At 52.2% G+C, this 24,370-nt stretch overlaps 8 protein-coding genes across 8 annotated transcripts; 4 read left to right on the top strand and 4 right to left on the bottom strand.

Annotated features, from left to right (window-relative positions):
* Positions 1-1,299: 1,299 nt before the first annotated feature.
* GT037_004717 (uncharacterized protein) lies at positions 1,300-2,476 on the top strand (the record flags this gene model as incomplete). Its single annotated transcript, XM_038929764.1, has 3 exons — positions 1,300-1,426; positions 1,482-2,075; positions 2,124-2,476. 3 exons carry the CDS (start codon positions 1,300-1,302, stop codon positions 2,474-2,476), a joined length of 1,074 nt encoding a protein of 357 aa, XP_038788036.1.
* Positions 2,477-3,718: 1,242 nt separating this feature from the next.
* GT037_004716 (ctp synthase) lies at positions 3,719-5,952 on the bottom strand (the record flags this gene model as incomplete). The annotated part of the gene is made up of 4 exons (XM_038929763.1): positions 3,719-4,867; positions 4,982-5,453; positions 5,502-5,566; positions 5,905-5,952. 4 exons carry the CDS (start codon positions 5,950-5,952, stop codon positions 3,719-3,721), a joined length of 1,734 nt encoding a protein of 577 aa, XP_038788035.1.
* A 562-nt stretch (positions 5,953-6,514) lies between these two features.
* Positions 6,515-7,977, bottom strand: GT037_004715 (uncharacterized protein; the record flags this gene model as incomplete). Its single annotated transcript, XM_038929762.1, has 2 exons — positions 6,515-7,160; positions 7,214-7,977. The coding sequence occupies 2 exons, from the start codon at positions 7,975-7,977 to the stop codon at positions 6,515-6,517; spliced, it is 1,410 nt and encodes a 469-aa protein (XP_038788034.1).
* A 2,239-nt stretch (positions 7,978-10,216) lies between these two features.
* Positions 10,217-11,190, top strand: GT037_004714 (bin3-domain-containing protein; the record flags this gene model as incomplete). The annotated part of the gene is made up of 3 exons (XM_038929761.1): positions 10,217-10,244; positions 10,358-10,507; positions 10,586-11,190. 3 exons carry the CDS (start codon positions 10,217-10,219, stop codon positions 11,188-11,190), a joined length of 783 nt encoding a protein of 260 aa, XP_038788033.1.
* A 3,149-nt stretch (positions 11,191-14,339) lies between these two features.
* GT037_004713 (uncharacterized protein) lies at positions 14,340-14,504 on the top strand (the record flags this gene model as incomplete). Its single annotated transcript, XM_038929760.1, has 1 exon — positions 14,340-14,504. The coding sequence occupies one exon, from the start codon at positions 14,340-14,342 to the stop codon at positions 14,502-14,504; it is 165 nt and encodes a 54-aa protein (XP_038788032.1).
* A 237-nt stretch (positions 14,505-14,741) lies between these two features.
* GT037_004712 (uncharacterized protein) lies at positions 14,742-17,557 on the top strand (the record flags this gene model as incomplete). The annotated part of the gene is made up of 3 exons (XM_038929759.1): positions 14,742-15,488; positions 16,517-16,938; positions 16,999-17,557. Coding segments are annotated over 3 exons (1,728 nt in total), but the record flags the coding sequence as incomplete, so codon positions are not given.
* A 364-nt stretch (positions 17,558-17,921) lies between these two features.
* Positions 17,922-19,523, bottom strand: GT037_004711 (squalene monooxygenase; the record flags this gene model as incomplete). The annotated part of the gene is made up of 2 exons (XM_038929758.1): positions 17,922-19,123; positions 19,181-19,523. The coding sequence occupies 2 exons, from the start codon at positions 19,521-19,523 to the stop codon at positions 17,922-17,924; spliced, it is 1,545 nt and encodes a 514-aa protein (XP_038788030.1).
* Positions 19,524-20,609: 1,086 nt separating this feature from the next.
* On the bottom strand, positions 20,610-22,156 carry GT037_004710 (uncharacterized protein; the record flags this gene model as incomplete). Its single annotated transcript, XM_038929757.1, has 4 exons — positions 20,610-21,118; positions 21,207-21,946; positions 21,995-22,066; positions 22,113-22,156. 4 exons carry the CDS (start codon positions 22,154-22,156, stop codon positions 20,610-20,612), a joined length of 1,365 nt encoding a protein of 454 aa, XP_038788029.1.
* Positions 22,157-24,370: the final 2,214 nt, after the last annotated feature.

The following is a 24,370-nucleotide window of genomic DNA, read 5'->3' as shown; positions in this document are numbered from 1 at the left end:
AACGCAAGGTGACGCATGGATTCAGAAAGCGCTGCCCTCTCGTCAGAACAAATTGCTCGAGGGTCAGACATGGGTGGTCGCGAACTTCTCGGAAACCCCTCCAGATTCAGGTGGCGAGATTTCACTCACTGCGTAGACGAACCGTTGATCAGGGCTTCGACAATCTCCGTGTGGGTTTGTGATTGTCCACTGACCAATGTGATCAGAAATCGCTACGAAAGAAACTTGGACACAGTGCTTGGCTCTACTGCCACGGCTCGCTTGCATGCATCCAAGAGGCGGTCGAAGGTTCTGTATAATGTGAGAAGGCTCGGGGAAACGGCATGGCTGCTCGATAGGATCAAAGAGGCAACGTGAAAGTAAGATCCATCGGCATCAGCGAATCCAAGATCCTGAACATAAGGAAGAGACCCACTATAAGCAAGGTGGGGGTTATTAAAAGGATTTGGCGTCAACCGTCACCACCTGGAGATGCGAACAACTGTTCGTAAGGTTCCCTAGGTTTGTCAGTCTAAATCCGATTCATTTGTTTCCTCTCTGTCGTGGTTTCGTATCATTCAGGACCTTATTCTATCATATTTCCCTGAGCTATTGTCCCCGCCGTCGACAATGTGGGTTGCAAATTAGTCTGACTGTCTTGCGAACTAATAAGCCAGTGCTTGACGCAGGCGTGCGGCACGGGAGGGCCGGGGAGCTGACCCGCTGTTCGATAACCCAAATGGAATAGCGTTGGCTTCGGATGAGGTCCGAGGCGTCGATCAACAGCTAAAAACTTCCGGAATCGGTGTATCTTTGCGCCAAAGCCGTCAATGAGGTCCCATTGCTAAAAACATGTGTTACGCGTCTAACGAAAGAGCGCTTGAGAAGACAGCTTTTGAGGCTTCTAATTTCCAACTTAACATGCTACAGTATGTCGCTGCAACAGAACCTTAGAACCCCTGAGGCTCGGCAGCAAGGATTTTGTTAGCAAGAAGTCACGCTGCGTTAGACAACAACACGGCTCGCACTCGAAGCAAAGGAGTGATCTGCATACTTGAGGCACAATACTCTTCGTCAACCAAACCGAATCAATGCATACCTACCTAGGTACCTGAGCCGCGGAAACGATGTAGGATGCGTGTGACATCCCGGTGATTCATTTCACTCGTGCCGCCGTGGCATTGGTATTGCAAGTCACGCTTCATGGTATCGAGTCCACAAAAACATCGTTATATGTTGATGCGGTCGGCTGGTTCAACTTGATCATAATCTCTCCTTTTGTACCCCGATCTACACACTTGTCAAAACGACACGGCAGTCATGAATTTACCTTCAGATTCAAAGCAGCCTGCTATTTTCGCTATTACCATTGTCTTTGCGTCTATCAATACTCTTCTTGTGGGTGTACGACTGTACCACCGGTTTCTAATCAAACAATTCCATTGGAGTAAGCCGCTCGAAAGCCATGAGGCTATGGAACATATAGCTGACAAGATACTTAGATGATGGCCTCATATGTATGGCATGGGCATTAGCAGTTGCGCAAGCGGGCGTTTTTCTGAAGTTCGCCGTGTTGACGAACCAGAGACATCACATCTGGAATATCGCTACACCCACAATCGATCAACTCGTCGAGGCGGACAAGTGGAACATGGCTCAGCAGCTCCTATACAACCCCATCCTTTGTCTTGTGAAAGCATCGGTACTAGTCTTTTTGAGAAGACTGGGTGACCAAAGAACTCTGGTTTATTGGAGTTTGCATAGCCTCTGGTGGTTCAACATGGGCCATATGTTATCCGTCTTCTTCGCCGCTTTGACACAATGTGTGCCTATTCACATGTACTGGAACCACTACTACACGGACCAGACTATGAACGGCAAGGTCGTCAACCCGAATTATCAGTGCTACAACATGGCCGCCTTTTCTCTCGTCACTGCCGGCCTCGCGATTCTGACAGATGTTCTCATACTGCTCGTACCCGTAGCCATGATGTGGAACTTGCGCATGGCACTCCGCCAGAAATTCACTGTCGGCGCCGTACTCTCTGTCGGCTGGATCGTAGCCATTCTCGGCGTTGTTCGGTTCAAAGTTTTCTGTGACTTTTGATACCCATCGAGCACCTCCAACGACCCCACGTACAAAGTTTCCATTACCCTCTCCGGCATCGAAGTTAACGTCGCGATCATGACTGCCTGCGGTCCCGCGCTCAAAGCCCTAGCGACGCGATGCGTACCGAACCTTTTCAGCTCCAAGAGCACCACAAAGACGAATGCATACCACACACGCGGATACGAAATGAATTCAGGTGCTGGCACAACAAAGAACGGTCGCTTCATTACGACGGCGCTCCAGCCACGCGACAACGACAGTGGTAGCCAAGCGCACATCGTGCGCGATAGCAGTTCGCATACAGACAACAAGAGTATAGAAGCACCATCGATAGAGGAAGCGGCGGCGGTACCAAACAGCAATACATTGACAACCAGCAAGGGCTGAGAATCACGCGTCGAGAAAGAGGAAATACATTTATGGACTCTGGAAAGCTTCCCAAACAGAACAACAAATGAGAAAGTACCTTTACCTTGAGACAGAACCGTGAATCCTCAAGTACTCGGATTGTAGAACAGGTAGTGTTCTGAAATCTTAATTGTAAACATAAAAGAAGCTTTCAAGTATTGTGTGCATGCTTTCGCAAACATTCTCATAATGCGTCACTCCTCAATGCGGAGTAGGATGGCCTGATGTATCGTATGCAAACTTATTGGAAAGTAGAGGAGTTACTCCGACACTGTATGCAGCTTGAGAATTTTGGAGGAAGAGGAGACGAATTTCTTTACAATCCTAGCGTGGTGATTACTTGTGCTCTGATTGGAGGAGCTTGACAATGACGCCGGTCAGCTGCTCTTTCACAGCTCACCCCCTCAGCAACACCAACAACTTCGAACTAAATGCCATGCTGAAAGGGAGCCTCGCTATATCAATACTATTAACGACGAGTTGGAGATGGGTAAGGCCGATAGCAGCGTCAATATCGTCGCACGCGGACAAATTATGCGAGATCCAAAACTGCATATAAACAACTTCTACCTTGGTGGTGAGCTGAAAGAATATCGTTCTACCCTCGCTCTGGACTTAACAAAAGCAATTTTGCTAAGTCTCACTAGCATAATTCAGCTGTTGAGACGTTTATCTGTATCTGCCCAGGTGTTCTGACGACTTGGTCAGGCCCCGCAAGCATACTGATGTGAGAGGAAGATATCATGCATCCGGATCCATATCTCTAGGAATCAGTTGTGACAGTCAGTACACACAATGAGCAGAGAAAGCTTAGTCTCCAGAGAGCCTCTTACCCGGATCTATAGTTGCACACCCGCTTGAAAGTTGCTTTGGACCCACCATGTAAGATTTGCTTTTTCCTTCACATCGGAGCGCATTGCCTACGTCAATGAGATTGTAGCATTTCATTGGTAATGATGGTCTACATTTAGAATGTTGCCTCTTTTACTTCCTAGGTATCATATGCATATGCCACGTCAATATCGTCTATCGCCAGTTACTGCTTCTTCCGTAACTACATAAGCCTTTCCATTGAATCCAAGTTTCTCAACTCCAAAAGCAAATCATCCAAGCCCAGCTGATCACTACTCCAGTTACGTTCTTCCGGTTCTCCGTGGCTGCTGATATACCTGCTCAGCAGAGTGGTACCTGGCCTGATGACAGACAAATGCGAGGTTGCATCTAAAAGCTCGCATCGCCATTGATCTTCATGTCATTTACACCGTTGGCGATACCTTCCGCACTGAGGCCGTTCGCCGCACCACTCTGATAGTCACGAGTGATCTCTTCAAGCATACCGGCACTGGCAGCGACGAAGCCCAAGTAAGGCCTGCTTGGGTCCAAGACGCGGGAGAGGTATTCCGGGTGGAATTGGACACCAACGAACCAGGGGTGGTCCTTGATTTCAATAACCTCCATACGTACACCAGCGTCGTCTTTACCGACGAAGCTCAAGCCACCCTTTTCGAGCGTCTCGATGTAGTCGGGATTGACTTCGTAGCGGTGGCGGTGACGTTCAAGAATCTCTTCCTTGCCAGCGTATAGAGCGCGGAGCTTAGACCACTCGCTACCCGGCTGGAAGAGAGTCGGTCGGAGACCCAGACGCATCGATGCGCCCATGGTCGTCTTGTCAACCTCCGGCATGAACATGATGAGCTTGTTCTGGGCATCGCCGTTGAACTCCTCGGAAGTTGCGTCCTTGATACCACAAACGTTGCGAGCGTACTCAATAACGGCGATTTGCATGCCTAGACAGACACCAAGATATGGCTTCTTGTGCTCACGCGCCCAAGTAGCTGCCGAGATCATACCCTCTGTGGCACGCTGACCGAAACCGCCAGGCACAAGGATACCAGATGCCTTGACAACCTCATGCCAAGCCTTGTGGTACTTTTCAGGGTCGGTCTTTTGACACTTAGGCTCCAGGTGATCTGAATCAACCCAGCGAATGTCCAGTTTCCTCCTGCATCGCATCGTGGCGTGTTCCAACGACTTGACGACTGACAAATACGAGTCCTGGAGTTCAACGTACTTTCCGACCAGTGCAATCGTCACCGGGTCGTGAAAGCGACTGTCGTGGCCTGTAAGCGACTGCCATTGCGCCCAGATATGGTTGCCCTTCTGCAGCATTGAGGGCGAGATAGAGGTCTGCTCAAGAGCAAGGAACTGGCGGACCATGGGGATCAATCTCTGTTGCTCGAGAAGCATGGGTACTTGGTAGATGGACGGCATGTCACGCACAACCAGGACTTGTTCGTTTTCGACCTGGCAGAAGTGGGCAATCTTCTCGACCGCAGAGGCTTCGAGTTCGCGTTCGCAACGGCAGGCAATCTAGAACAGTCAATCGTTTACTCACAACACAGGTGACAGTGCACTCCAAGGACAGATGCGCCAGCTAATCGCCAACACAAAGGTCTTGAAGTTGCTTAGCGAAAATGTACGCACCAGATCCGGGATCAGACCATTACTCCTCACCGCCTTGATGGCCTGTTGCGTAGGCTTCGTCTTCTGCTCGCCGTGAATAACAGGCACATACGAGACGTGAATCTGCATAAAGTTGTTCTTGCCCGCGCGTCTTCTGAGCTGGCTCATAGCCTCGATGAAGGGCATGCTCTCAATATCACCCACAGTACCTCCCAACTCGATTATGCAGACGTCAGGCTCTTCGCCTGAGTCATCGACGGGTATCCGCGCGACTTTCTCGATCCAGTCCTGAATCGCATCGGTGATGTGTGGGACGACTTGAACAGTTTTACCCAGATAGTCGCCCTTGCGCTCGCGTTCGATGACGTGCTGGTAGATCTTGCCGGTGGTGATGTTGTTGTCGCGTGTGAGGGTGATGTTGAGGTAGCGCTCGTAGTTACCGAGATCGAGGTCAACTTCGCCGCCGTCGGAGAGGACGAACACTTCGCCATGCCTACAGATAGTTTAGTTTAGATATAGCAATCGTGCTGGCGAAGCCTACTCCTTCGGGTTCATAGTCCCTGCGTCTACATTGAGGTACGGGTCGACCTTGATTGACGAAACGTGCTAAGACGTCAGTATGGTCGGCAGAGCGCGTCAGTTCGCTGCACTTATCTTGAGACCGATCGTCTTGAGCAAGAGGCCCGTAGACGAGGCTGTGACGCGTCAATTAGCAGCAGTACATAGTATGAATATTCCTGTGCATAAGTTGCTGTGCAGTCGTGCAGTTCGGCAAAGCTCTGAGAGCCATGATCCTAGAGAGGATGAAGTGCTCTGCATAGACCACAAAAGCCCTGCAGACTCGAACTTGCGTGAGATTTCTTGCGCACGTCACGAGAGCTTACCTATGATACCCTGTGTATACGCATTAGTGGTGATCAAAGGCGCGGCAACCTGCAGCTTACCTTCCCCACGCCGCTGATGACGCCGCCAGACACAAGCACGTATTTCATGATGTTTTGCTTTTGGTGCCTCAATCGGTTATGGGGAAGGGGAGGGAGGGAAGGAAAGCTGAGATTTTGCACGCGTTAAGTTGGAAAGAAAATCGACGCATGGACCATCTAGCGGGGCTGATCCCCGCATTAGCGTCCTCGAGGCGTGAGGCTTGCCTGGCGACCATCATCCTTCGGCGAATCTTGACCTCACAGCTTCATTGATGAGGTATAATGCTGCTAGCCTAGCTAGCGTCTCTTTGTGTTATTTGCAAATATGAGCTATCAGAAATGGTATCGTGCTCCTTTCCATCGAATATCAAATGCATTACAATATAGCCGCCGCACCGAGTCTTCCGACCCCTCTTGTATTGCGCGAACGCCATGCAAACAGTCTCGTCGCCACCAGCTAGAAAATTAAGATGTAGATCGTCCGAGGGAATGTTGTTGGTTCATCATGTCGTCAAGATGCAAGTCGGTATCTGCGAAAAATGCTCCAGATAACCCAGGTAGCAGCCCACGCCGTCCGCTGTAGTTGATGCTTGTGAGAAAAGTAAATGCCGTAGAGGTTATGTTCAGATAGTTATTCCCTGCGCCTCCGCTTCAGCTCATCCTCCTCTTTATTGTCGTGCTCTTGACTTGCGGTAAGTCGTTTACGCGCCAGTGCTTTCTCATTGCCTTTCTTTACTTGGATGTTGCATCCTTGTAACTTCAATGCTCGGGTAAGAGCACTGCTTGGCCTCATGCCAGGAAAGTCCTTGGCCGTATAGACGGTGAAGACGTCGCTCAAGACTTCGGTAAGTATTGGCGAAAAGCCTCCCACGTGGAGGTTCATCGGATCGATGCGCATTAGGACGAATCGAAGTCGGTATTTGCCATGTGTACGACACGAAAGGTCTGGAAAGCAGAAGAAGCAACCTTCGGCATCATGCTCATCCTTTGCTACTGATGGCGATGCCACGAGCTGACCCATTAATCGCCGCGTCGTTCGCCGGTCGGGCTGTATGAGTGCTGTCTCTTCGTTCGTCCCCTCGGCATTCCAGAGTGTGCAATGAACCACGTTGAGCGAGTAACGCAGTTCTTCTTGCTCTGCAGCACCGGTTTTTGGATCTGTTACAAGGAGCTGGATGATTGGCGGTGGGTCAATTACCCTTCGGTCACGTTCTCCGAACCCACATGCTCGCGCGGCGATGGGTTGTTGCCGCACACGAAGTTCATAGTTCAAGTTTCTGTATGCGTCAGTGGGAGATCGCTTACTTGGTCAGTGTGGAAGTATCCTTACAGCTGCTCGTTGTACACCGGCTGTGGTATCGAACCTGGTAATGGAATTGCTCGATGCTGTTTTTGAGGTGGAGGGGCCGTTGCAGGTGGCTCCGAATACGCTATGGCACTGATTGGGGCTGCTATGGAGCCTCGATGTGATTGTGAATGCTGGCGGGAACCTACGGATCCGCGGAATGGAGTACTACTCGATGCATAGCTCGGTGTATACCCAGGTGACGGCAGTGGAGGATATGACCTTTGCTGCGAGGCCTCTACTGGGGATGTGAGAGATGAGTATGGCTGCTCGTGGTGTTGACTATGATGGTAGTGCCGGGGTTCCTCGTAAGGATAGCGGTGTTCTGTCAATCTCCGCGGTCCTCTGCTGTCAAACTCGGAACGTGGTGAGATGGAAGGGCCATATTGCTGAGGCGAATATGGAGGGTCCGATCTGGGTGGGGTGTAGGGGTTTGAATGTTGTAGCAGCTTCTCAACAGGAGCTGCTGACCTATGTACGGAGGGCGGCTGGGGGTAGTCTTGTCGCGGAGGCAATCCAGCATGAATCGAGGGCAGTTGGTTGATGGGTGAGCGGAACTGGTGATCGGACCGGGGTGGTACAGCGTCTGGTGGGATCTCTAGCGGGGGAAGTCGGCGGTGAGAATAGTCGAGGAAGCCAGGGGGCGAGAAGATGGGAAGTTTCTGGGTCTCAGTCATATCTGGAGCAGGACGAGAAGTTGTTGTCAGAGGGAGCGACGGCGGCGGAGGAGGTGGAGGTGGTTGGGACATGCGTGTATTATTATTTGGCCGGGCCAGGACACGATGCACGAAGCCGCATTGGGATGATGTTTGTGTTCAGTTCGGAGGCTCTTTTCAAATTGGGAGCAGCAGGGAGTGGTGCAGTGTTGGACAAGACGTCAGGAATGGGGGCACTGCCTCGAGTGTGGCGGCGTTGGTAGTTTATAGTTTAATGTCCCTTGTAGGCGACCCTGTACGTATCTGGATCGCCAGCAGCCAGATCGACGGTCGGATGCTTGGATTCAGCAATGGCGACGTTGAAGTGGAGGCGCTCTGACGCCTTAAAACAACGGGCGCCCGGGAAGAGGAAAGGATGCAGACGGGGGTGGGCCCGCAGCACCCTGTTCACTCGCAAGCCTCACGCCAACCGTCAAGAGTAGCCGGTTCGGAGCATAAATTTTGACCAGGACAGCGATAAGTGCAGCGATGAGTGCGTGGATCCGAGCTTGGCGGGCAGCTGCTAGTCCCCAGGTTTCTGACTTGGGTTGGTGCAAGCGATATGAAGGCCGGGAGATGGGCACTATGTACAGTACAAGCAGGTGATTGTGTGGAGAAAGTAGTCATGTATGTTCCTCATGGTCTAGGGTTTAGGTGAGCTAGTCGGTGCATGTGGTCTCTGCGGCAGTCCACTCTGTCTTCTCACCGCGTTCGCAGCCCATGCAGCTGGAGACTTTGGGACGCGACTGGCTCAGGACTCGTGTCTAGCTCCGAACTGGCTTCGCAGTATTTTCGTGGGGCGTCACCGAATAGGCTGGCGGCCGGGTAAAAGAGAGACAAACAACGGCGTCCCGGTTTCGCAGGCACGTCTGTTTCGAATCAAGACAGACCAGGGTGTTGCACACTGTGACCGGGCGGCAGCCAATATGGAGCAATATGCCAGATATCACGTAACTCGGTCCATGGGCGCTGGCGAGCGGAGGGTAGCATCGCGAGCGGCAGACGCTTTCACATTCGGCGAGGGTCCAGATAGAGTGAAGGAGTGGCTGCAGCACGAACCTGGGAAAGGCTTGACGGGCCCATCTGTCAGAGCGGGCGCAGGCCAATGGCGAGGCTGGAGGATTGCGGCTAAAAGCGATCTGCCCTGCGACGCCTTTCTTGTCCGTCTCCGCGCACCCACTTGGAGCGGGTGGGGTCTGCTGCCATGCTGGATGAGCTATAGGTGGCCCAAACTCTGGTGGTGGTGAACCCAGTCAGGACGGCTACCGGGCTTTTGGAAGACGGCTGCCGTCTCATGCGCCTATCAATCAGTGACATGAGACATTGCCTCCGCACCTGGCTATCGGACTCGATAGTCAACGGGCACGGCCGCCCAAACGATGTCGGTGGCTTGCGCTTGCCCGAGGTGGGCGACCGTTGTCGTTAACAGCAGACATTAAGACACACATACATCGCTTCCATGGCTGCGACGCGAATCACGGCGGTTCGCTTGCGGCGCAACGGTTTGAAGAGAGTGGCAGGAGATTGGGAGAAGCGTCATGGGGTGTGTGTTGTTCAGCGGGTGACTTGAGCATGGTATGCGGCAGTTGCAACGGTCGCTGCTACCATGCAGACTGATAATATACAGTGTCAGGCATAATAACCACCGACCCAGCCATAATCAACCAGACTCTGTGCATCGTCTAGACAAAGGCTTGGAGTGCAAAGTCGATTGGCAGTGCAGATGAAGTTGATCTAAATGACGTCTATTTGCAAACCTCGGAGCGCTCATCGCCTGAGTAACAGAGTTGCAATGGCACCCTGGCAGACGGCACCTATTTGGAAATGCTAGCGCCGCTCCTCCTATTGCCTCCCCTACTCATTCAGGTAGGCTCCAACTCTGATATTGCTGCCCGCACGGATCCAGCGTACCTGCGCTGCCCCCTAGCCTAGCCGCGTCCGCTGTGTGCTACCTCGAGCGGGCGCATGTCTGCTTTGACACACTCCTCCTTTCCCTACCCCTCACCTCCCATCGCAACATTGCCTTCGGTGAACAGGTCCGCCAATTGTTCAACCTGGCACGTGTGGCAGCCAATCGTCTGCCCGAGCACCTGCCGTCTCTGAGTTTTACGCGACTTCCCAACCTGCTGACCACTCACCTCCCACCTCGCACATCTTTCACCGCCCGTCCCCCCTCCAGAATACACACCACGCTGCTGCTCGACGGCGCATGAATCACGTCGCCACTCATCCACCACAGGGCCACCAAGAAACTCCCTAGTCGCGATCGACACGCAGCCTCGACGGAGCCGTCATGGCTACTGAGTTTGGCAACTACAAGGGTAGGTGCGAACCGATCTCACCAAGACGGGCTGTTGGCGTCCTGACATGTTCTCAAAGCGGCGTCTACTCGGCAATTGCTGCCTTGCTTCGACTCGTGCTGACTCGCCTGCAGATTATAGTGGGGTGTCAAAACTGCCTGCCTCTGCGACTCACCTACTTGACCCACGTCTAAAAATCCTGGCTACGCTGATCCCCGGAATCTTTGCCGCCAAGCACTGTTTGGACATCGGCTGTAATGCTGGCAGCGTCTCAATCCAACTATGTAAGTGTAGGAAGGATACCCCTGCTAGCTCCTGCAACCGACTATTACCACGTCTTGTCGATATTGATCAACTTGCAGCATTCGATTTTCAAGCGGCATCCGTTACGGGCATCGATATCGATCCCAAGCTGATTGCTCAGGCCGAGAAGCTCCTGGCCCTGCGTGCTTCCCGTGCGAAACCCCCCACGAGTGGCTCGGCACCCGTTGTCGACTACTTTCCTATATCCGCCGTGCTCACTCATGGATACCGGATTGAACCGCAGAACAAGGCTGCGCATAGCGCATCCACTGTATCAGCTGCTTGGCCGCGTGTAACCTTCTTCTCTGCAGATTGGGCCGTACCCTCAGCCCACGACGTCGAGGAGTCATATGATGTGATCCTGGCATTATCCGTCATTAAATGGATCCACCTCCAACATCGAGACACTGGTCTAGTTGCGTTCTTTGAGAAGTGCGCCTCGTCGTTGCGAACGGGTGGATACCTCGTTATTGAACTTCAGGGCTGGGACTCATATCAGAAGGCCGTTCGCCCAAACCACTCTCCGCATTTCCAGCAGGCTTTGAAGGAACTCGAGTTACGTCCGGAAACTTCATTCGACACTTTCCTTGCGAACCGAGGCCTACGGCTCTACGCTTCATCAGATGCACTTCCTCGTCGCATCAGTGTCTATCGAAAGGCCTGAGCAGTTTTTGAACATATCGGTAGGGTTGAACAGTCTACCACCAGGATCACGTTTCATCGCCTTCAAGTACCCAATCTTTAGCATCGGGAATTACCATTTCATCTTGCTCGGGAGATGTTCAACACACCCATGGCATTCCCCACTTCGACTAATCGTTACACTCTGGCGCACGGTCACTCTGCAATTATTATCCGTCCCTTGCCGTATCAGCGCCTATCGCACCTGGGTTCTATATTCTGTTGGTTGGTAAATTTTGGATTCAGTATTGCTATTCACGAGACTTCGACCACTATCCCAAGCCGCGGTCAGTTACTACAAACGGCTGGTCTGCGCTCCACTTTCTTGGGGTTCTCCGGGCCTGAACCCTGCATGCCGATCGTCCCTCCTCACCATTCCGGGTTCCATCCCTCCATGGATCGTACGATTGCGGCAGCTGTGTAAGTAAAGATCGACCAAATAACAGGATTTTCAAAGTTTCGGTCTGGATGTTCGCCTCAATATCGAGATATGCAGCTATAACCTGGCCTTGATAGTAGCAGCAACCACGAAAGTCATCTCTGGCAGGCCACGCTGGAGCAGGTATGAGGTCGCGAAACCTGCATTAGCCGCCTCACTACATAATTCGCAGGACTAACCAATGATGGCTCGGAAGCTTTTCGGCACATACCGGATACCCAGTTCTGTGGTTCTCTAGGCCGTAAGTCACATGTCATCCACTAATACAAACCTTATCCCACACCGGATCTCGTGCAGGCCGAGATTTTCTACTATACTATCATGTCTACTACGAGCCGCACCATCCCTCTTTACACGTCATTTCCTAATGGCCGGCTCTAGATGTTTCGATAATTGTTGATCGCCTTCTGGTCGAGATGATGTGACAAATGCTAGATCACTGAAAGGCAAGTTCGGCGAATCGATAGTACCATGATTTGACCTAGTCGGCCATTGGCGACCGGTTATGAACATCATAGAACCTGGAATCGTCAAACTCTCAGTGATAGGACGACTGATGATCCTGTGGAAGTGGAGACGCAATGTGACCTTCTCGTCACAATCGAACTATTTCCGCTTTCGCGACTTCATGAACACATAAATCTCTCAAGTTTCTTCCTGTTCTTCCTGGTTCTCCGCGGCTGCCGCAGGGGTTCGAGCACTTGTCTTCCCTGATCAGCATGCAACGAAATATAGCCCGCAGATACTAGAAAAGCTGGCTGTCAAGAGAGCTCGCCACAGAAAGTGCCGTTCGTCACTACAAATCTTGATCAAACAAATGGTCTACTACCGGACCTGCACTGTACCAAGCTTAACCTGTTAGACGCGATTGAACTGGGATCTTGTTCGAAGAGCAGATCTCATGCTCTGCAAGATACATCTGCCAGTACATGAGTGCATACAAACCGAAGACTTGGAATTCTAACCACTATTCTTGCTAAGAACACCTTGCATAAGCTCAAGATCTCAAGAGGTGCTTGATCTCACAGTTGGAGCTAAATCTCCTAGAAGATTGATACTGCACAGCCAGACCAATATCCAGTTTCAACCGCATTTATTTAGCCGCACAGTGACGGGAGCTTGCTTCCCCAAAGGCTGTGCCATAGAACACCATTGCAGCATCTTATGAACTGTCAAGTCCACCGCAGCAATGTGCGGAGACACGATCTTGTCTTTGCTATGAAGAAGACGCCGATGATGCACTCCCCTGCTGACTATTGTCTTCAGCAAGCCTAAGCTTCTCGGGATCCAGCATCTATGCTTGCTTGCGTTGTACGGCGGCCAACATGGCCACCGATAAACGCACCGGCAATTTCTCTCTAGCCGAGAGGGTAAACCATCATGGATGCTTTTATGCCGTGCTCGAAAGTGTCAGCTTTGGCTAGCCAACTGCATCGTGGTATATCGATCGTGAACGGTATCGCTGTTCGTGATCTCACGATCGCTAGTTCATTCAGTGTCTACTGCGCTATGCATGGCATGCAACTACCGAGGAAGATTGGTCGATACTGAAAACGCCCTATACAGTGTTTGCGAGACTGGGGAACGCCGACTAAATGGGGCGCTCCACTGACGGACAACGCATCGACGGATAACTGCTTCGTGGACACACCACGTCCCGCACAGCAGCGCCTTGCACAAGTGATGCTGCCCAAGAGCATGTCGTGAGCTGGCTTTGAGTGACAACACAACCACTGCACGTTGCGCTTATCTCCTCAACTTGAACATTTGATGATAACACACAAAGAACAACGTAACGGTATTGGAAAACCATAGTCAAATGCAGGTCGCATATGCAGCAAGTAGGGCGTGCTACGATCAGCCACCACCACTACCTCCCACGTTGTTTTGTTTTCGTACTCGTTGTGGTTGTGATGCGCTCATATTTGCACTTGCCATCTTCTCAGCAGGTCTTGCAGCTACTTCGATTACGTATGCCAGGAAAGCCCAATGACACCGAGCGTTCATGAATCTACCAGGGGGCATGCAGAACATAGTTTCTGTCGTGAAACCTTCCAGCACATCGCCCTTGCCTTGCCACGAACACTTGCATCTTGCTCCCGAAACACGAACTCGACATCGGCCAGTATGTTCGAAGGATTGCGCTGCAGGGAGCTCGAATTGACCATTTCCTGCGTTTCCTCGGCGTGTTCAGACGGGAGAGCATTGTCGACGCTCCAAGTCGGCAAAGCGCGGGGCTGGGAAATAGCTTCTGGCCACCTCACCTTGCCGCATCGGAGACTTTTGTACCTTCAACAAATGCTCCTTCTTCCCTTCCCTGGGCTTCGCAGGGACCGAACGCAAGGCGATACTAGCAAAAGGACGATCCCCGTCCTTGGTTCGCGATGGCAATGATGCATAGCTGCTGGACTTTCTGCGGTGGCGGAACATCTCAGCTTGGATGAACATCCACTTGTAACTAGGCGGGAAGCCAAGCACTGCACCATACGGGCTATATAACTTCAAGCAGCGTGGAAGTAGGTCTCACGGGATTTCTGTCGTCCCTTCTGACGTGTACCGGACCACGATTCAAGCAACGTAGCTTGCGCCGGAACTCCAGGCTGAGCCGAACAAAAAGCAACCATCTTCTCTTCTCTACCAAGCTGCGACAGCCAGGTAAGCATCAGAAGCGCGCGTAACATTAATGTGGCAGCATGTGTGTTGTTCACGCCTCAGCTGCTGAGGCGTTAAGGAACGGGCGTCGTATAGGTCGCTTAGGGGGTATGAAACGGCTTCGTGCTGACCGTGCGATAGGCTTCCTTGACGAGTCTCGCGCAGGCGCCTCTCACGATCCCTCTTGCAGATCTCTGGTTATTTGACATCCTGCCGAAGTCAGACGTAAGCCGGATCCTTGCTTTTGCCAAAGCGAATGACCTTCCGAGCTTGGTCACACAGAGCTAGACAACACTCAACACGACTCGGCATCTTGCCGGAGCTACGGAGATCTACTACATATACATACGCCATCGAAAACCACTCGTAGAACAAAGCAGACCGACGCCGAGCGCTGATCTCCGCTTACCGACCGCGAGCGCATCGAGCGCATCACCGAGGCCATGCCACCCGCCAGCTCGTCCTTCACACCCCTCAACATCCAAGACAATGTCGTACCAGAGTGGCTGGATGCCTTCACCCTGACCGCGCCTCCAAACACCGATCTATGGAGGAAACCACCATCAGGGGATATATCGACGGCTCCAATTCTCTACACCGCTCTGCGCAACCCTTTTATAGTAGCAGAAGTCACAGTTTCAGCAGACTGGGAGCTCGAATGGGATCAGGGAGGACTGGTCATATTCGCGGGCACACCGCCAGGGCAAATGCCGGTAGCAACAGCAAACGCGACAACGACACTTGAGGTCCCAAATGTTGCGAGCATATGTTTGAATGATAGCGCGGCCCCGAGTTCCGCCATGTCACTCTCGCAAACCTCCAGTATTGACGATGTTGAGAGGTACAACACCACAACTTCACAAAGCCCAGCAGAGGAGTCAGATACCAGGCCCCAGTTAGAGCGTGGCCCTCCACCACCGTATGTTGCTCCTGCGCCAGCATCCAAGTGGGCCAAAGTTGGGCTTGAGTTTTCCAGCAACGCGTGTCATGCCAGTTGTGTGGTCGCAAATGGCGTAGGTGCAGACTGGTCATTGAGCGCACTCCCACCCCATCAACAACGACGCATGGACTTGCGCGTCAAGATTGAGCGCATCGGCTACGCGCTGTGGGTCTCATACGAGGATGAACTGTCAGGTTGGAAGAAGCTGAGAGAGGTCACCTGGTTCTTCTGGGGTGTGGAAGACAAAGCCGTACGCGTTGGCGTTTATGCGAGCCGACCTGCAAACTTTGGCATCTCCATGTGGGACCGGAGACACGCTGCAGGACTGAATAGAGGAGATCGAGATCTTTGTGTTGAATTTGAAGGTTTGGAGATTTTCTAATCAAGAAAGAGACCGCCATGTTTAAGATTCCGTCGCCATGTCTTCTTCTCTTTGATTCATCGCCGCGTTTCTCAGCTGTTCATGCGGTTTACGATATCTGCGCGCGGTTTCTCCCCTTGCTTCACGGACTTCTTTCATCCCTCCATCTCTAATCATTCTAGTATTATGCGCGTCGTGATCATTTTTACAGTTCATTTCTTTGTATCTATTCGCTTTTTACCGCGCGGCGTTGCTTCAGCGCTTGCCACAATCGTCAGCTCGTAACGTTGCACTCAAGCTGTGGCGACTCTTCATGCACTGCCACCCCTTCTATTACATATCGTGTTCATCTCACTGCTTCTTCGTATCCGCTTATCGTTGTTTTACATGATGGATAAGGATGAGCGCTAGTGTGCCATCTCATTTCTGACTTTGTCATCGTCTTCCACCCTTGTTCATTATCTAGCACCTATCTATCTACATAATATCACACTTATTCGGTATTATCCTAAGCATGCACCCGATTTTAGTATAGAATGAGCCTCATGCAGTGGTGTAAGTTGGATGTGCCTTTCGCATGTGTGATAATCATAAGAACGCGATCCTGCGAAGCAGGCGCGTTTGTTTACTGAGCTCCACAATAACACCATACTCCTTACGGCGATAAACGCTCAGAGATGCAAAGTAGAATTGAAGAGAATGGCATCCATCATGATGGTAAGATGTGCACCAACGACAGACACAAACGTTGCGTGCAAACAACGAAGCTCATCTTTAGTCTTGCGACTCCGAGAAACATGCTTCATCAGCAGACTAGAAGAACACAAGTTCCGCCTTAGGTGACGCCGCAATTTGACTCTTGACATTCCTTGCGTACGAAGATCTTTCACTTTCGTCCACTCGCCACTTCGTCTTAGACGCAAGTTCTGGTACTCCAAGCTATCGCAATATCCATGGAACTCCTGCTGCTAGGCCTACTGCTATTTGCAGCTTGTAGAACCAACTGTACTCTAGTGGAATCTCAACCGGTTGTTTCTGCGGACGGAAACTCTGTCGAGGGCTCCGCCACACAATCTTCAATTCAAAAACACGCTTCATTGCCTTGGCGCTCATGCTCACAAAAGAGCATGCTAGTCAACACAGCCGGCATGCTGGCTCAGATACCTAGTGTAGATCCCAAAGTCGCGTGTTGGGCTACTCTTTCCTGTAACTCGATGCTTACAGATTTCGCATACTGCTACAACATGACGGGAAGTATGAAGGATCCCAACGCCGATGACGGACGGAGCGAGATATACCAACGCTGTCTTTGCAACGGCAGAGGGGATACGTACAAAGAGTAAGCGTCCGCGCTCCTTCGTTCACCAAGAGTTCGCCATCTCTAACATTTCTGACATAGCATCATTTCGAGCGACGGAAAAGTTGAGAAAGACAATGTGATGCAGTGCTATGAGTGTCTGGAGCAAGCTGGCGTCGATATTGAAGATATCAATCAACCTAGCAGACAACTTAAATTGAAGATCCATGACTTCTGCAACACGGCAACTCCGAACCTCTACGACCTCCTCTTCTCGTTCCTAGTCTGGCTCAGGTCAACGAATGTACCGGTCGACCACGACAATGGATTGGGTAGGGTATCAGCCATCTTGACGCTTTCGAGCCGCTTCAGGAGCACAAGTGGAATGAACCAGGCTACTGGAATAGTCAGCCTGCCTACAAGTGTGCCAGGGGGGTGGTCGCCAAGTACTCGTACATCTGGAGACGCAATACCAACGCATTATCTACAGCAGTTACAAAAGAACTGGCCTTACACAGCTTATGGTGTAGCGAGAAAGGCTGATCAAACTACCTCGTTTCCCTTGACGGATCCCAGTTCGACGGGTGTAACGACGGCGTGGCTCTACTACAAGATAGCTTGGAATCCGCGACCACTTTTCACTCCGGCATTAGCGGGGAACGGTATGTACCAACCAGCGCTTCAAGACTGGGTGCCATCTCTTTTGAATGTAACAACGTCTTCATCGTAGGGAAGCAGAGAAGACAAAGGCTCACAATGGACGAAACATGGAGTGAGATAGAGAGGGTGAGAGAGAGGCAATTCGACACGCAAAATGAGGGAACCAAGAGTATGTAGCGTGAGACTATTTGTGTCATAATTACGTATTAACTATAATATATATCAACCTCCCAAATTGAAGGATTTTCTTTGTCGACACGAATTATCCGAGAAACGCCAACCCAATGCCCTATGTACAAGCCCCGTGAACAGAGGCTGATGAAACGTATATACATTACCCGTATCAGTCTTCTTTTATCGTATACCTATATCTTGACCTCAGCAACAAGATACGGACCAATGACACAGATGGCTGTCCAAACAACCATAGCACTCTCAACGCACAGCGTGTATGGTGCTTTGTAGATTGGCACCTCCTGCAACCGAACCCAGATGGCATAGAAGGCGACGTAAAAGAAGTGCCACACCAACATCCAGGGATGGGTGATGAGACCAGCGAGCATACCACAAGGCTCACTGACACTCTTGCCGCCGCGGAGGAAGTACTTGAAGCAACCCTTCTTGATCAGCTCTAGGTATTGGTTGTTGGCGGCGAAGAGGCTGTAGAGAGCCATGGCCAAAATGTTGATGACGGAAGATCCGTTCTTACGCTGCCAGTGGAAGGTGGACATGGCGGACAAGACGGCGGGTGTATCCTCTAATGTGGGTACGTTGGCGGGCGAGAGGAGGTTGGAGAGGAGGACTACGTCATTGAACGCAACAGTCATGCCGCCACCAGTGAGGGGATGTCGCATGTTCATGGCATCACCCAGGATGATGAGTCCGGCCTGCCTTTGCGTCGAAGGAGGTAGGAAGCTGTTTGGCATTGAGCGCAGTTTACCGGCTTCGATTGCTTTGCGGAAGGCGGGTTGGACGCATTCTGGGAGTTGGGGCAGCGCAACGTTGAGCATGTGGTTCTTGACACCTCCGTTCTTGGGGCTGGCTGAGGGCAGATTGTCGGGTATGTCGACGAGGATGCGGGTTTCGTGGGTGCCGATTTGGTAGATGAGGATTGGAGGTGCGTCTGCGAGGATGACGTGACCATGGTTTGGCATGGGGAGTTGGGCGTCGATCATCTCGAGGCCCCAGAACTTGCTGCGTACTTGGGGCTGGTGAGGGATGAATTCTTTGCGGAACTTGGAGGCGTAACCATCTGCCACGAGGGTGACGGCACCAAAGTAGTAGTCTTGCTCTCCGGCCGTCTTGGATGATACGCCCACGACCTGGTTTGTGTAGTCACTCTTGACCATGGATTCGACGGTTGTTTCAACAACAGTGACATTGGGCGTGGCCTTGGCCTTTGCACGTAGCTTGGAGATGAAGCGGCCGTGGTGGAAGGATCGTCCTTCGGGTGCTTTCGAGGGCGCAGATGTGAGCAGGTTGTCCGGGTAAGGGATGTGGACCTCTTCCTTGCCGTAGAGGATCTGGTAACCGTAGCAGGGAATGGCGTCAATGTCGTCGAGGCAATCTGTGGTACCATGTCAGCGATGCATTCTCGACCTTGACAGGGAACGGGTAGCCGTACCCCTCATGCCCAACTTCTCCAAGGCATTGACGCCACCAGGTTGCAGCAGCTCGCCTACAATCCTATCAGGCTCCTTTAGGCTCTTCTCGAGCAATATGACGCTCCTGCCCTGGTTGCCGAAAGCGACAGCCGCTGCGCATCCAAGAATACCGGCGCCAACGATGACGATGTCGGCCTCATGGTGCACGCGCCGCCTCTCTTCGCGGTAGTCGTTTGTGTGTGTGGATTCGGTCGTGGGTACCGACTGCGTCGACGTGGTTCGCTGTCGCAGCTGTGGAGACGGCGATGCAGAAACTCCAGGCGGCAGCTCTGCAAGCTTGGTGCCAGAGTACATTGTGAGCATGGTTGCGGCTGCTGGGCGTCTGTTGGGAGACCCAATCGAGTGCTGGTTGTTTGTTTGCGCGTGTAGCGAGGGGTTGATGCGAATGCGATCAAGATGTAGGCAGCGTGGACGAGTGTGGAGATGGCGCTCACTCAGCCTCGCCGAAACGTCACACGGCTAAAGAGAGTAGAAATAAACTCCACGGGACGTCAAGACTCCTGTAGATCCAGGGTCCAGCAGGGCAAGCACGCAGTCTTGGAGACAAATCCGAGTGGCGACCTCACGATCTTAAGCCGCGAGATTGGTGGCAGGGATCGCCCTCACCGCCATGCCATGTTCTGCCAGGGGTACCGTCGCCGCCTGCGCGACATGGCGTGAACATCATCTCATTCCTCCAACGACTGTCTGCCCGTCCTTCGGGAATTCGGTACTTTGCAGCATCTTCCTCCTGTCGCGAGGCGCCGTTTCTGGTGGGTCAACAGCTCGCTGTACCTGCATATTTCCACATGCTCGGCTCCGAGCTACCACATCTGTAAACTCTTCAGTCACACATCCACAACGTTTAGCTGCTGGTCATCTGTCGCTCTGACCACCCTTTCATTTCGCCCAAAATTCAATCATTTGGAATTTAAAAATCGTCTCTTTCGAGCTGTATGTATTTAAGACGCTGCATGAGTAGCGCCACGTACCCAAGGGTACTGTCTAATAGAAATTACGAATAAAGCTAGTCAATGATGTGGTGTAGTAGCTATGTGGCATTGATGCAAGAAACATGCGTCTCGTCGTAGTAAACCCTCTGCCTTTTTGTTTGCCCCTGCGTGCGCGAGTCCGATCCATCGTCCAACTATATAAGCCATTGTTTTGTCGTCAGCGCGTCCGAGATAATCCGCCCAGGTGAAGGAAAGGTAGAAAGGAAAAAGGCCAAAAAATAATATGCACGGGTGCAAGTCCAAGCCCGAACCAAACGCCTCGTCGATAAAGGCTTGCTCCTACGGGAAAGGAGAAAGGCCTGTTTGTATGTACAAATATGTACAGCTATTCACAAGATCGCACTGTTGAGCGTCCTCGACATGACGCTCAACTTGGGTCGTTTGGGAATGAGCCAGTCTAAAAGGCAGCGCCAGGGTTCTGGTTGTGGGGAAACATGGGCGACGCCATGGGTGTATCGACCTCCATGATGGTTGACTGCCTTTCAGCATATTGTTTCTTGACATCGACAGGCTGGGTTGAGCCCATGTGTGAATTGCGGTAGTATGCCTCGTAGAACTCGCTCAGTCGCGTGTCCTTTCCTCCCTGGCCCGGAGCAAGCAGAGTGCTTGCGTGGCTGGGACGGCGTTCCGCCTCGTCGTCAGTCGATGCAAGGATTGAGGTGTGGCCAGATTCGACTGTTGACGCGGCCGAGGCTGAGCGCCGTGTCTGCTGCTTTTGCCAAGCTTGATCGTACGAATCTGGTTTTGGCGCGTCCTCCTGAGAAGCTTGGTATGCTTGGAAAGTGCTTAGCCGATTGCCGCTGCTGTAGATGCTGCTCGCTTCGCTTCCGTCTCGTTCATGGTGTGGCGAGTAGGTTCGTGCCTGTAGTTGAATTTGGGTACGAGCAGGCGATGAGGGTTCAGAATCTTGCAAGAAAGTTAGGGATGGCCCGATATATATCTACTAAATGCTAAAAGTACAACAAACAACGCACCAGGAGATCGTGTTACCTACTCGGCTCGTGGACTTGCACGCGAGGGTAATCGTACTCGGGCGATGGGGAGCGCGACTCTTTCCTCAAAGCGTGGCCAGGGATAGATGGCAGCTTGGCCGTAGGCGGGTTGTGAGGCGACAGCGGCGTTGGTGACTGGCCAGGCGAATTGTGGTAAGATCCCTGCTGCGACCTGATGCCGTCATCTCCTGTGTGGTGTGAGACTGTGAGAGCCGGAGCGTGTTGCTGGCGGTTCAGGTCGGCGGGTGACATGGATCGTGGAGATGTAAAACCCTCGCTATCGCTGTCAGAGCCGCCAAAAGTAGGAGAAGGGGGACCACGCGGGTGACCAGGGGAAGGAGGAACTTGGAGAGACATGTCGACAGCGCCGTTGTGGTTGCGTCTTCCACTAAGCTCGGCCTCGGAGGGACGGAGCTTCATTGTGGGCGGGGAAACTCGTTTTGCGTTGGGTTCCTTGTTGGCGTTAAGATTCAGACTAAGCATGCTGTTGTTGGCAGATTGTCCCTTCATGAGTGGCGAGTTGACGCTTCCTCCGACCAAGGTGCTGGTGCTCATCGTTGGGTTGTCGCCCATGACAGATCCTGCTCTTGACGTAGGTCGCGATTGAGCAACACCAGCGTAGAAACCAGCCTCGATGGCACGAATACCGAACAGATCACCCTCATCCTTCTCACGCTGGTTCAGTTCAACAGTGTCCTCCTTGGGTCCGGCCTCCAGCTCAGTTTGCTTCGCCTTCTTCAACCTTCCTATCGTTAGTTCACGTAGCGTTTATGTCGACATGGTCACTTACTTTTGACGGTTGTACATCACTTTGATGAATCCAGCGAGGATAGTAAGAGCCAACAGCGACAAGAATACAATGCTTTTTAAGATTAGTCTTGGACTGCCATTGTCCATGGAAAACATACACATATTTGTATGCCAACTGCAGGTTTCCAAACCAGTTCGACATTGTGGCGGATAGTGTTCTTGAGCTAGATCTATCGTGTGTCGAGTATATGTAGTCGTTACAATTAGGGTCGGTTGAAGATGCTCCGATCGATCCGAGTACTGATTATTGTCGTATGTATTGTTCTAGCGGAATGAGTGTCGGGTAAAAGCAGATGCTATCCTAATTCGGAAGGCGCAGTACAGGTCGATATTATGAACGAAAGGACGTGTATACAAGATACACAATAGAGAATGACTGGGGTTGCGAGTCCTTGGAGGAGCGAAGCAAGACGAGCAGAGCCGCGGGGGATGAAGAGTAAAAGAGCGTAGCTTCCACAGGCGCGCGCTGACTGCCTCAGTAGTATGGCGCTACCCATACGACGTCGGCACGCATGGTTAAGATCTAAAAGCGGAGGCGACAGCCTAGGTCCTAACGCCCGCCCGTCAAGCGAGTCTCCAGACCAATCAAAGTAAGCACGGTGCCATAAACGGAAGGCTGATTCAGGTGGACTAACGAATTTAGTTGTGGTTTTGTTTGAAGGCGTGGTGACCCGGCATGCCCATGCAGTATCAGCCCTGCACTCGTGTCAGTGCCCTCCGAAAATTCGTATCGATGTCAGTCTGGCCGCTCGTACAGCGTAATGACCAGGTCATTTTGCTGATGAAGGCATATCCTCTTGTACTGCGCAGCGCAGAGTACAGCGCGCAGCGCTTGAGAGGCAGGCCATGGCGATTGGGTCGGCAGTGACGGCATTCAAGCAGCCAGAGCCTGTGACGGCACAGTTGTGGCGCATCAGGCATTGAGCCCGTGTCGTGTTGACGGTTCACGAAGGCATGATTCGCCTCTCGTCCCGACGAGCCCCTGACGGCGAGTTGGGATAGTGAGAGGAACAGGAATGGCGGCTATTCAGGCGGCCCATTAGGCCCCACTCTCGCATGCTTGGCAGGGGAGAGGGACCCCCAGTTGGACATGGCGGCTGAGGAACTGGCCACTGCACATGCTTTTTTCAGCACAGCGAGCCTGACACCCACGCACGGCATCCTTTTCTCGCTTTCTCGCCATGCGATGGCCATCTCCCGGAGTCCCTCCGCTTGTTGTAATTTCCCGGAGCTCGGCAACAATTGTAGAGTGATTATCGATTCCGTACCTCCACTTTCTCGAGATCAGCATGGTCTGTTCAACGGTCTCGTTGACGTGAAGACCTCGAACACCCAAGGTGTGTGCCAAAGATGTAAGCGAGCAGCAGATGCAGGGCGCTGCTGCAGTGAATCCCACGCTTGCTCTGAAAGATGCGTGACAGGAGTAAAACCTGTCGCACCGGGATGCAATGGGCCAATGTCCGTGGAAACGAAACGTTTCGTTACTCGCTTCTGACTCCTTCAGCGGCGTGGTAGCTTTTGTCACGACTGATGCATGTAGAGGATCAGAACCTTGCTCTGCGGTATAGCGAGTACGATGTGGCAGTAAGCATGCGGTTGCCGACTTCCGATTCGATGCGGTCTGCAACTCCCAACGGACAACGAGCACGAAATAGCACACAGTTGTAGAACTGGGCGGACCGTGGCGATTGCGCAGCGTTGAGGTTTTAGAAACCTTCAATCTCGTACGGCAACCGTTGGCGAAAAAGGGTTCAGCATTGGCTTGGCGGGCCCTCAAGTTGGGCGGCTCCACGGTAGTTGCCCACCTCGTACTTTTTTTCGCGCCGGCGACGCCGCCATGCCTATAGTGTGTGCCTTAGGAACCAGAACTCATCTTATCCCGTCATGCGAAAAGGGATAAAGTGCTAGATAGGAGATTGCAGTTTTTGAGGGTGTCGCTTGTGGCTAGCCAAGGACCAATTGTGGACATCTCGTCGCGCTATCGATTGTAACTTCCAGTCCGCGGCTGCATCGTCTCGAGAGGCTCTGTGTGATGGTGTCATAGGGAGCATCGGTCCCATCGTAATGTAGGTCATGCCCAAGCCTCCGCTCTCTCTTGTCGCAGTAATGCCAAGATTCCACTCGTACTTGCTTCCTACCTTGTCAGAGACTTAGAGCAGCTTATTGTGCGATGCATATGGTGAGTATTGAGATCTAGAAAGCAAGTGTCCAGGCCTGCTCGAGCTTTGCGATAGTCAAGTTCCGTCTTAGGTACGAGGCCAAGCAAAGAGCGCGCCTATTTCCGACCTGACCTCCCACTGTCTGCGAAAACAATTAGGAATGCTCAACAGGCTGTCTTTCAGAAAAGACTTTTGGC

This window comes from Alternaria burnsii, assembly GCF_013036055.1.
Source record: "Alternaria burnsii strain CBS107.38 chromosome Unknown 698, whole genome shotgun sequence".
NCBI lineage: Eukaryota > Fungi > Ascomycota > Dothideomycetes > Pleosporales > Pleosporaceae > Alternaria > Alternaria burnsii.
This window is presented reverse-complemented; position numbering and strand designations above follow the sequence as displayed.